Raw genomic sequence first — 12,643 nt, forward strand, 5'->3', positions numbered from 1 at the left:
TTCCTGAACAGGTGTCATGATCTTCACCTGAAATTGAATGGAAATATATAAAGAGGAGATGCAAATTAGTGGGACACTGGAATTATGGGATGTTCATCTTTGTAGAGTTGACAGAGACCAGGTTGTTCATCAGTTTGGTTGGGTGATGTAGTTCTGTTGTCAAAAACCAAGGCAAGACAAATATGATATATGTAAGTGTAGTGGTCAATGCTGATCTTTGTAGTCGTTGCTTGCATTGATGTACTGCAGCTGTAATAATGTTAAGAAACTCAAAAGAAGCTGTTACGTCTGCATGCGCATGTGTGTTCGATGCCACAGGGGTATATAGGTCAGCATTCTGACAAGGAACATGTGAGATACATGTGTACTTACAGCCACAAACACGTGAGGAGACCAGTTAGGATTTCCAGAGTGATGAATACGAGGTTAGGAGGCGAAGTAACCTCGCCTTCTCTAAAAGTGATCTCAGCGGCCCATAGCCAGAGAGACAGGCAAAGCGGGAATGTTTTGTGTATGTTTACAGGTATGTGTGTGGGAATAGGACTCAGAGTTCCCAGAGAGAAGGTGCGAGGGAGACATTATGAAATCACTCTTCACTGTGTGACGTGTGCTGCAAGTCTCTGCTTGTGACTCATTGTGGTTTCCAAAGTGAAAAGAGAGATTAAAGGGCATTTTATCATTCTTATGTGGGAGTGCATCCTTTCCTCCCAGAGCACACACACTCCCTACGTGCTCTGTAGCTGCACTCACTGCAAAGCTCTGAACACAGACTTCCATGGGAATCTGGTCATTTTTTCCGGGCACAATCTGACCTTTGACCCAGATGCATGGCTCCCAGTGCTGACACCCAGAAAGGTCAGAGGCTGAAGCTCGGCAATGCAGCATTTGCATCCACACAGCCCCACATTTTCATCCTAATGCCCAAACACCAGCAGAGGCAACCCAGTCTTAGCTCCCAGAAGAGGAGCCATGTCTAGTGAATACCTAAATAACGAGAATGCAATGATGTAAGCTTGAAGGCTTGCAGGTCATGTAACAGAACATTTAATTCCTTCTGTAGGGATATTTTTAAGGACTGCACTTATTTCTTGTGTAAATGAAACCTAATACCTACAGTACATATTCCAGGCACCGATACATCTTGAGACATAATCTTCTAGATTGTTTTTATCTGCATGACCAAAAGCTCCTCTCCTCAAACCCCTTCTACTGTTCCCCCTCATCATGGTGTTTTGCTCCTGCTCTGGATAGCCATGACTCAATCATTTCCAGATGACTCCAGCTTGACACTGCAAGATAAATGAAATCAGATGCCAGCATTTATGTTTATGATTGTTGTGGTACAGGAGAGCTATTTCCTGGGAGGTGGGGTGGCTACTGGAGAGGTGTTTGTGTGGGAAGAGAAGACAGCTTCTATCCTAGATGGATGGAATTGGATCAATGGAATTGGGAAGAGACAGGTCAGGAGAACGTCTCTGTGCATTGACAGTTGAAAACAAGTCAGGAGATATTTGCCCTGAAATAGCGAGTCATACTTTAACAGCATGTTACAGTGCATTAACCGACCCCTTTTAAAAGCAACAATACACTACGTGCATGCACATGCTAGTGTCATTACATTTTCCTCAAAATGACACAAATGTGAAACATAAACGGAGCTGTTTCTGTGAGTTGACCATGTCTGTTTATTAGCTTTAAGGAGGCAATAGTGTAAAGTTTTAAAAGACAGAGTTAGAGATGCTGGTCTCTCTTGTTTCTGCTGGTGCCTGGTGCCCATGGCCCAGCAGTCATGGCGGGAAGTGGAGGGCATGTTTCTTCTCCTGAAGGCTCAAGGCCAGTCTCTAAAGCATAACTGCAACTGCCTGGGTTTTTTTTTTTGCAGACTCCTACATTTTAAGCATACCTCTGGGTTTACAAATGACACTTTGAAAATAGCTCAGTTTATTTAGTGGAAAGTTTGTGCCCCTTGGGTATAACACCAACGTCACTGGATGCTAATTCTTCCCAGGTGAAGGGTCGTTATCTCCTGGGATGAAGAGAACGCTCACACACATTTGCCTCATGTCTGTCTTATATGAAAGGCTAAGATTCTTCTACTGTGCTAGTGCAAGTTAGTGCATACACAGAACCGCTGCAAGCAATTCTGTCTTTAAAAGCTAAACTCAACATCAGAAGAGAAAATCACCTCTGTGGCTCAAGATTCCAGGGGATACGCAGAATCAACGCTGTGGAACTTCTTTCTTATGGAACGCCAGTCGATTTTTCCTGTAGTAAATCATAGGCATACAGTACATGATAGGAAACAAGGCAAGTGGCCAGAGCGTCCTTGGAAACACCCCCCCTCCGCACACACCCCACTATAATAAAGTATTTCAGCTATGGGTATATTACTAACATGACTCAATAGAACATGCCAGAGGGCCAGGGGACATATACAGTTACTTCATTTATTGTGACTACAATTACCAGCTCACATTGAACTATTGTATTACAGTGCCTGGTGGCCACTTTATTCCCACGTGCTGGCATGGTGCTGACAGAACCTGTGGGACTCAAAAAGAAAACAAGCAATAACAACAACAAAAAAAAGGATTTTTAGAAACAGGAAACCCAAATGCTTTTAAATGAAAAACCAACAAAACGGCCTCCTGATGCAGTGTAGTGTTTAGTTTTGTCCACCTTTCATTCTCACTGCATTCTCCTGAGACTGTGTTTTTGATTCATCCCACATTGATTTGAACAAACCATGAAACATTTCACCATAAGCTGCTGATAACCTTCTATTAGTTTTGTAATAAATAAAAAAACAAAACATGATCAAAGATGAAGAATCTCTTTTAAGTCAATTTAATGAATCTGATTAGGAAAGGACAGACTCAAATTCATCTTTAATCTCTGGCAATATCTTCTTTTCCCTGTGAACACTCAGCCAACCAGGGCTATCAAACCGTAATTTATTTTTTGTGGACATAAAATCATAGTGGTAGAATAAATTCAATGAAATTTTTCTGGAATTTTCATGGGAGTCAATAAAAAGACAGACAGTACATTTTTTCCTTAATCTGACATCCATGAGTTTTAATGTTTTATCACAATATTCTGATCAGAACTCATATTAAAACTACTTTAATTTAAGCAGAGAAAATAATCTGACGTGATTACAGGATCAGAACAAAAACATAACTGTTATTAGTTATATCATAAGACTCAGATCTCAGGGTGAGGATTCATCAGGGGCAAAGAATGTTCAGAGAAAATGCATTTAAATAGATATGGCAGATCAGTCTAATTTACATGGAAATCTTACCATCTGGATTACTAAAAGCCATATATAATAGAATTACAGTATGTATACTATGGATTCTACAATAAATGAGAAAACTTTGATCAAAGAGGCAAACGACAGTAAGGACATAACAAAAACAATAATTAATATATAGAGATGAAGGGAATAGAAAAAGATAGAAAGACGTGCAAAAATGGGTTGTTGGACTGAATTTAAAGATGAAAATAAACGCAAGAGAAGCAATGGAACAAAGATGAAGGTCTACCAGAACGAGATGGGTGAAAGATTAAGAGGACCAGCAGGCTATAAGGATGGAAGAATCAATAGCTGCGTAGATCAGCTCGCACTGAATCCCGACAACAGCCAGTTAATCTCTCAACGTATCCACGGGGTGAAGCACCACCCGCACTCAGCGCAGACAGGCAGGGGGTCTGATCACACACACTAGCAGATACCCCGCCGAGTTTAAAACCCGCTTCCTGCCGCAAACACGGAGACTGCAGGCCCAGCACTGCGCGGAAAAAACATTCATGTGTGTGTACATTCTTGTCATCAGCCTCCAGGTAATTGCACATTCATGGCGGCCCGAGTCCCTTTACACGGCAGTAATTCTCTGCCGTTTGAAAGTGTAGAAATCTGAGATTGCTAATCTGACGTTGAAGAGTGGTGAAGGGTGCTAAAGTCTGGGAAAACGCCCTGTGCAATTTGGTAATTGCTTTTAATATGTGGCTTTTTTCTTGAAATGCTGCCAGCGTTCTCCACGGAAAAGTCCCTAATGAGGGTCTTTTATGGCTTCTGCTTTAGTGTCTTTTAAGATTATTAACGACTACAGCAGACATTTTCCTCCCCATTTTTTAAAACCAGAAATCATCCCGACGTTGCTGTCTCGCTTGTTGATACTAGAATGGCACCATAAATTTGCTTAAAACCTTCGGGTGCTGGAATGTGCAAATGACCCCATGTTGTTCAGCACCCGTCTTACTTTCTGCTAAATGCTGAAAAACGAGCTGGTTTACTGGAATCAATGCTATGATTCGTTTTTACTCATAAAAAAGAGAAATCTTTCCATTTCCTCAGTCTATGTAGATTAATGTTGCTTTGCTCCAACTATAAATTTATCCATAACTAAAAATTGTGATTTCAATGCTGAACTGTGATTTTTCAGGACTCATTTCTCAGACATGGAGGCAGTCTTAGGCTGAAGTGCTAGTGGTGAGTCAGACATGATTATTAGTCTAGACGTAGGCTTAATTGGGGCACGAAATCTGGACTTAAATACATTTCACTTCCTGGGCCACAGACAGGGAGCAGCATTCTCCATTTCCAGCCCTAGGACTTTTACAACACTGATAATATACTCCCTCTAGTGTTCACCAACCAGAACTACAGGTTCAAGAGGCCCCAGTAAAACATTAAAGTGATGAAACAGTCAATATAAATACTCAATGTTCAAAGGTGTTCGTTTATACTGGAGTATGTATGGTAAAGCATTGGACTGAATTATGACAAATTATGACAAAGCTGCACTTTTACAGTTTAATGGTTTTATCTTTACAAAAGAGGTAACACTGCAGATATTCCTACAGACGCCATAAAAAAAATCTGAACAGTGTTTCATATATTCATCTATATATTGAAAAGTACAAGTAATAATATTAATAATTTTAATATAACAATAGCACAAACGACAATGACAATTGTAATAAAAGTGGATCAAAAAGTGACATTTTGCGTAAATAACATTAAAGAATCAGGTAACAGAAACAAAATCAGCCAAATTTCCATTCTACTGTACATCAAACACTTTCAGTAAGTGCTGTTTGTTTGAAGTTTTATAAAATACGTCAAAAAGCAGGAAGCAGTTTTATTTCCTTCAAGGAAAAGTACTATAAAATAAGTTACAGTACAGTGAATTTGTCTAAACTGACTTTGTTCCCGTTTTCCAGCCTTAGGTAAGCACACACGCTGACGATTCACAAGTACACTGTAAAAGGATCATTTGTTCTTATAAAACAGCTGTTTGCCCTTCTTAACATTCAGAGAAAATCAGCCAATATGTTAATATTTAATTACACAAAATGGTGTGTGCGCGCATTAGTAAACCCACACACACTCGCACGCACACACGCAAACTCTCTCACACTCACTCACACACACCTTTTGTACAGCTTTCCACAGCTTTCTGTTGAAACTTGCATGTTAATATTTTATTCTTTGTGCTGAAATAACTATATGGTTCTTCTAATTACTTCATGGACTTGGATACAAAAAAATAAAATAAAACAAACAAACAAAAAAAGACCAGCACTTCATATCTGTTCTGGTGTCCAGGAGGAGAGTCACACGTCATCGGCTGGCAGAGGTGGGATGTTGAACCTTGGTCTAGTGAAGAACGCCATCTTCTCTCTGTTGGGCACAGGACTCAGCTGTTACTTTCTATATCAACGAGAGACTAAAATGGCTCCAAAACACAGAATACGGACACAAGCTACAGAACACGGCGGGCGAGTAATAAAGACAGCGGGAACCTTCTGGAAACTTCTGCCATAACTCAAACCATTAAGCCCAGTGTGGAGATCAGAGCCAGGTGCTGGGAGATGCTGACACGGCAGTGGGGAAGTGGTTGTGCTGGTGGCCCACCTGAAGGTCTGCACGGGGAGAGGCTCCTTGGGGGTCTGTCCCCTCATCTGCAGCACCTCCTTCGAGGCCTTCCTGAGTCTCCTCTCCGCAGCCTCCTCCTGCCTCTGCTCCTGCCTGCTCTGCTTGGCCTGACCGAGGGGTGGGGGGGGAAATGGAGGTGACATGCATTAATAAACAAGAAGAATAGCAAAAAGTTCAAGCCAAAAAGATACACACCCACGTACCTATGTTAATTATCTCCAAAAAAGATTTTGTTTAGTCAGGAAAATAGAGGGACAACACTGCACCTCTCCCAGGCTCTACCCGTCTCCGGGCCCCTCCCAGGCTCTACCCGTCTCCGGGCCCCTCCCAGGCTCTACCCGTCTCCGGGCCCCTCCCAGGCTCTACCCGTCTCCGGGCCCCTCCCAGGCTCTACCCGTCTCCGGGCCCCTCCCAGGCTCTACCCGTCTCCGGGCCCCTCCCAGGCTCTACCCGTCTCCGGGCCCCTCCCAGGCTCTACCCGTCTCCGGGCCCCTCCCAGGCTCTACCCGTCTCCGGGCCCCTCCCAGGCTCTACCCGTCTCCGGGCCCCTCCCAGGCTCTACCCGTCTCCGGGCCCCTCCCAGGCTCTACCCGTCTCCGGGCCCCTCCCAGGCTCTACCCGTCTCCGGGCCCCTCCCAGGCTCTACCCGTCTCCGGGCCACTCCCAGGCTCTACCCGTCTCCGGGCCCCTCCCAGGGTCTACCCGTCTCTGGGTCCCTCCCAGGGTTTACCTGTCTCTGGGCCTCTCTCAGGAGTCCCCGAAAGCGCTCGTCTCTCAGGGCCCAGTGCTGCTCTGGCGGGCCCCGGGGCCCCTGGCCTGGCTCCTCAAGTCGCAGCTTGAGCTCACGCAGGGCCATCAGCTCCTCGCTCAGCTGCCTCTGCCGTGTCCGGCACGCCTGGAGGTCCAGCTCCAGGTCGAGGGAGGTGCGCGTAGGCTGCTCGGCCAGGGAGGAGCGGTGAGGCTGCTGTGTGAGGAGCATGCACACACACACGCACACGCACACACACACACACACACACACACACACACACACACACACACACACACACACGAAATTAGGATGATCAGACAGTTACTACATTACTAGCCCATACAAGCGGAATCATTGTGTTTTGCTGGGGGTTTTGCACACCTGTTTGTATCTGAGGGTTCTTCTCTCCAGAGTGTTTCTGATGAAGGGCGACTTCTTTGGCAAAGTGGAGCTGTCACTGTCACTGCGGTACAACTGAAGGTGACAGAAGATATCAAGCACAGCAGAGGCAGCCTTAGTAGGTGTGTGTGTATGCGTGTGCGTGTGTGTGTGTGTGTGTGTGTGGGGAGTAAAACGGGGACACACTCACCCTGCAAACGTACTGGCTGCGGGCTCCCGGTGAGAATGTGTGCGAGCGTGCCAACGTGCTGCTACGCAGGAACGGGGGGGCGTGGCCCCATCGCCCCGCCCTCTCTTTATGCTGCATGCGCATCAGCTCTGTGTTGGTTGCCTTGTCAACCTGAAAGCGTTCACAAAAACGCAAAACTCCAGCAGTGATGTACCAACGGAATCAGTCCCTCTTCATCTAAACGTCTTTCCGCCTTAGTTGTTTGTTTTATTTTTACCATCATAGTATAGGAAAGTTCTCCAGACACAGATATGCAAGACACTTACCTTTATAACAAGGGACCTATCAGGGACACAGCGCCCCCCTGTGGCAGTACAGATGCCCTCAGCACAGAGGCCCTCAGTACAGGGTATAACAAACGCTGTGCTATTACTGCAGCCACTGTCCACAGACTCTGCCTGCCAGCTCCTGCAACACACACACCACACACATGGCTACAAGAAGAGGGACACACACACACCACACACACACGGCTACAGGAAGAGGGACACACACACGGCTACAGGAAGAGGGACACACACACGGCTACAGGAAGAGGGACACACACACACCACACACACATGGCTACAAGAAGAGACACACACACCACACACACATGGCTACAAGAAGAGGGACACACACACACACCACACGCACATGCGCACACACACACACGGCTACAGGAAGAGGGACACGCACCACACACACGGCTACAAGAAGACAGAACACACATGGCTACAGACAGAGGGAACACACACCACACACACGGCTACAGACAGAGGGAACACACACATGGCTACAGACAGAGGGTACACACACCACACACACGGCTACAGGAAGAGGAACACACACACGGCTACAGACAGAGGGAACACACACCACACACATGGCTACAGACAGAGGGTACACACACCACACACACGGCTACAGGAAGAGGAACACACACACGGCTACAGACAGAGTGAATGTTGTTCCCACATGAAGAGTTGCACCAGGACGACTCTGCCTGCCTCACAATACCTGACAATGCACCTCGTCACACGCAATAAGAGTTCAGAGTATTTGTGAGGTCCAGGTCACATAGGTCACACGAGCAGAAGGGGTGTGCGTACCTCTCAGACGCCACCTCCCCCTGCTCCTCTTTCCTTTCCAATTCCTCCTCACTCAGATCCAACCCTCTCTTCATCTCGCCCCTCTGAGCCCTCACACACACCTACAGAGAGAGGCAGAAAGGACCACATCTCAGCACACTGGGTGATAGAAGCTGAACAAAACCACTAGGTGATGCGGATGAGGGCAGCTAGAGGTCAGCCACCTGTGGCCTTGCCTGGGTTCTGCCATCCTCTTCATCCTCCTCATCCTCCTCGTCAACACTGTGGCTGGGCTGGCACAGGCTGCTGGGCTCAGGCCGGTGGTTCTCTGTTCCACCACCAGGGGGCAGCAGCATCTGCACTCGATACCACTGGAACGACATGTCAACACTGCCTGCACAGTCAGCCAGGGCCACCTGGGTCGATCCCTGACATGTGCAGCCAGACACACACACACACACACAAAACAGACCCAACATTATTTCCGTCACCCAAGCACGTCGCAGCACACAGATTTCCCTGCTCACACACACACATCACATTGGGGTCTGGTGGCCTCAGTCTCACCAAGAACATGTGGGTTTGTAGTGTGATCTCACCAGAAGTTCCTCCTGGCCGAGCGGGCCCAGGGTGCAGAGCTGCAGGTACAGGGCGTGGGAGATGGCGCCCCCTGCAGGCAGCGTGATCTGGAAGCCTTCATTGAAGCTGATTGCCGATCGCAGTTCCTGGGCCTTACAGCAGTAGTATGTGCACGGTCGGGCAGGGTCTACAGGGAGCACGTGCACCTTCACAAAGCTGATACACACACACACACACACACACACACACACACACACACGGTAAACACCGACATTGAAACAGGACATTCAAGCAGTGACAGGGTTTAAGTTTATCAGTAACACTATCACAGCATTTTCTAATAAGCAGCTATTAGTCAAAAATGTTTAATAGCCATTAATTTGAATGAATAAATGATGGTTTAATCCCAGCTTTCCCCATTAATCTCACTGAATAAAAGATGATTTAATCCCAGCTTTCCCCATTCATTTGAATGAATAAAAGATGGTTTAATCCCAGCTTTCCCAATTAATCTGAATGAATAAATGATGGTTTAATCCCAGCTTTCCACATTAATCAGAATGAATAAATGGTGGTTTCATCCCAGATTTCCACATTAATTTGAATGAATAAATGCCTCCATACATGCTCCTTAAAACTGTGCCAAGCTCTCTCAACATGTGCCACACGGTTAGACATTTGCTTCTTAAATTCAAGCTGGAGTGTGTTGTACTTAATAAGTTATCAATAACAGAGCCTTCATAGTACTAGTTTGACACAATCATCATGTCAATCTGTACAAAGTAAATCTACAGGAATAAAACTAAATGCATAATTATTAACAATAAAACACCATTAGCTAATATTTAACTTGCTATTCATCAGAACGAGTTTCCAGTTCATTTATCCACATCATAAAAACAAGATCTCGTATTACTGACTAATGTTATTCCACCTCGGCCAGGGTGATGTGGTCATGATGAGGTAATGTTTTAGAGGAAGGCTAAAAACCCGGAACAACAGATGAGAACTGGATTCACGCTCTGGCATATCGAGAAACGTGCAGGTTGTAAATGAATGCAAATGTGAGCATTATAACGTGAATGCACAAATGTAAAAGTGATCACTGTACTTTGCGGACTCACACTTTGTGGCCATCTCTCACGACGGCCTTGTTCAGATTCCTCATCTGAAGAACATGCAGCAGCAGAGATATGGAGCTTGAGTCGTACCTGCAGACAAAAGTGTGATGAGCACCCACACAGCCCAGAGAGAGAGAACTGCTGATCAGACAGGGAGAGAGACGGGGGGGGACCACAGGCTTACAGGAGTCCCAACTGAATCTGAGGGGTTTCTGGAACACTGACGGCATCTCGGGAGAACATGACTTCTTCTGCCTCTTCTGTCCTGCTGGGTGGAAAAGTTCAGCAAGTTTAATATACCCTGAGTTACCACCACCAGCACCACCATCACCACCACCACCACCACCACCACCACCATCACCATCACCATCACCACCTCCCACCCCCTGAAACAGATCCACCATAAACCAGCACTGCATACTAATGAACACATAATATTCACATTTTCCAATATAAAACGTGTGTGTGTGTGTGGATATGCTCTAACCTCCTGCTCCAGGCCTCGAACACACCACTGTCGGTCGCTAGCACGTCGTCACACACACCAGCGGAGACACGCCGGGCTCTGCGGCTGCTTCGGTTCACGCCGTTAGAGCGCAAAGTCACCCCTGCACGTCGACACACACACACACACACACACACACACACAAACTTATCATCAAATTTGAAGAGAGGGTCTCAGAAAAATAAAATTCAGTAAGCCGTCTCACCTGCTGCACTATAAGCCCCTTGGACGCCGCCGTCTCTGTGGCTTTTGCCCTCCAGAAGGGGCGCCGTGGAGCACGAGCCCGCCACGTCGCCCTCCCCGGCCAGAGCGGAGTGCTGCAGGGCCGCGGCCGGCCCGCGGAGACCCTCCAGCACCAGGCCGCGCCCGGCCAGCTCCATGTACTCCTCAGTCATCTGGGCGAGGGGGCAGTCCGGGGGGCCCACGTGGTAGGGCGTGTCCATGGGCGAGCTGGGCGGGGACAGAGAGGAGAGGGAGGAGCGCGAGGAGAGGGAGGCCAGCGAGTGGGGAGCGTCTGGCCCGCGTTTGGCCCCCGGGCGGTGGGAGGGCTCCGGCTGTAGCGGCTCGGCAGGGGCGTCGGGGCGCTCGTACTGGGGCGGGCCGTAGATGTCGCTGAAGCTGACTGAGCTGAGCGAGCCTCTGCTGGAGGTCAGCGAGCCGCGGCTGGAGGCCAGAGATCCACGGCTACTGCTGCTGGATACCGTCAGCGTGCTGGCCGAGAGACTGCAGAGGCACAGGGGGAAGATCAGAGATCACGCCGCATCACACCAGGATTAGGACGTTTGAGGAGCGCGTGTTCGGGGACGTGTGTGGTGGGGTGTGTAGGGGGCGTGTGCATGGCGGGGCGTGTGCGTGTAGGGGGCGTGTGTGTGGCGGGGTGTGTGCGTGTAGGGGGGGCGTGTGCGTGGCGGGGCGTGTAGGGGGCGTGTGCGTGTAGGGGGCGTGTGCGTGTAGGGGGCGTGGCGGGGCGTGTAGGGGGCGTGTGCGTGTAGGGGGCGTGTAGGGGGCGTGGGCGTGTAGGGGGCGTGTAGGGGGCATGGGCGTGTAGGGGGCGTGTGCGTGTAGGGGGCGTGGTGGGGGCGTGTGCGTGGTGGGGGCGTGTAGGGGGCTTGTGCGTGGTGGGGCGTGTGCGTGGTGGGGCGTGTAGGGGGCGTGTGCGTGGTGGGGCGTGTAGGGGGCGTGTGCGTGGTGGGGCGTGTAGGGGGCGTGTGCGTGGTGGGGCGTGTGCGTGGTGGGGCGTGTGCGTGGTGGGGCGTGTAGGGGGCTTGTGCGTGGTGGGGCGTGTAGGGGGCTTGTGCGTGGTGGTGCGTGTAGGGGGCGCGTGCGTGGTGGTGCGTGTAGGGGGCGCGTGCGTGTAGGGGCGTGTAGGGGGCGTGTGCGTGTAGGGGGCGTGTGCGTGTAGGGGGCGTGTGCGTGTAGGGGGCGTGGTGGGGGCATGTGCGTGTAGGGGGCGTGTGCGTGGTGGGGGCGTGTGCGTGGTGGGGGCGTGTGCGTGGTGGGGGCGTGTAGGGGGCGTGTGCGTGGTGGGGCGTGTGCGTGGTGGGGCGTGTGCGTGGTGGGGCGTGTGCGTGGTGGGGCGTGTGCGTGGTGGGGCGTGTGCGTGGTGGGGCGTGTAGGGGGCTTGTGCGTGGTGGGGCGTGTAGGGGGCTTGTGCGTGGTGGTGCGTGTAGGGGGCGCGTGCGTGGTGGTGCGTGTAGGGGGCGCGTGCGTGGTGGTGCGTGTAGGGGGCGTGTGCGTGGTGGTGCGTGTAGGGGGCGTGTGCGTGGTGGTGCGTGTAGGGGGCTTGTGTGTGGTGGGGCGTGTAGGGGCGTGTGCGTGGTGGGGCGTGTGCGTGGTGGGGCGTGTAGGGGGCTTGTGCGTGGTGGGGCGTGTAGGGGGCTTGTGCGTGGTGGGGCGTGTAGGGGGCGTGTGCGTGGTGGTGCGTGTAGGGGGCGTGTGCGTGGTGGGGCGTGTAGGGGGCGTGTGCGTGGTGGGGCGTGTAGGGGGCGTGTGCGTGGTGGGGCGTGTAGGGGGCTTGTGCGTGGTGGGGCGTGTAGGGGGCG

At 49.8% G+C, this 12,643-nt stretch overlaps 1 protein-coding gene across 4 annotated transcripts in view; it reads right to left on the minus strand.

Moving 5' to 3' along the window:
- Positions 1–4,808: 4,808 nt before the first annotated feature.
- The window catches only part of wwc3 (WWC family member 3), a 34,930-nt gene continuing 27,095 nt past the window's right edge, over positions 4,809–12,643 (minus strand). The window contains exons 11-23 of one of the 4 annotated variants that reach the window (XM_077014985.1): positions 10,807–11,324; positions 10,584–10,704; positions 10,281–10,364; positions 10,100–10,186; positions 8,996–9,191; positions 8,621–8,824; positions 8,418–8,518; positions 7,593–7,734; positions 7,288–7,437; positions 7,080–7,172; positions 6,678–6,908; positions 5,927–6,054; positions 4,809–5,692 (exon numbers count right to left, since the gene is read on the minus strand). In XM_077014985.1, coding sequence (XP_076871100.1) covers positions 5,626–5,692; positions 5,927–6,054; positions 6,678–6,908; positions 7,080–7,172; positions 7,288–7,437; positions 7,593–7,734; positions 8,418–8,518; positions 8,621–8,824; positions 8,996–9,191; positions 10,100–10,186; positions 10,281–10,364; positions 10,584–10,704; positions 10,807–11,324 — 2,122 coding nt within the window. In that variant the 3' untranslated portion in view covers positions 4,809–5,625. Of the gene's footprint in view, positions 5,693–5,926; positions 6,055–6,677; positions 6,912–7,079; positions 7,173–7,287; positions 7,438–7,592; positions 7,735–8,417; positions 8,519–8,620; positions 8,825–8,995; positions 9,192–10,099; positions 10,187–10,280; positions 10,365–10,583; positions 10,705–10,806; positions 11,325–12,643 lie in introns of all 4 variants that reach the window. The other 3 variants (XM_077014983.1, XM_077014984.1, XM_077014986.1) reach the window with 3 other exon arrangements.

The sequence above is a fragment of the Brachyhypopomus gauderio genome, chromosome 8, assembly GCF_052324685.1.
Source record: "Brachyhypopomus gauderio isolate BG-103 chromosome 8, BGAUD_0.2, whole genome shotgun sequence".
NCBI lineage: Eukaryota > Metazoa > Chordata > Actinopteri > Gymnotiformes > Hypopomidae > Brachyhypopomus > Brachyhypopomus gauderio.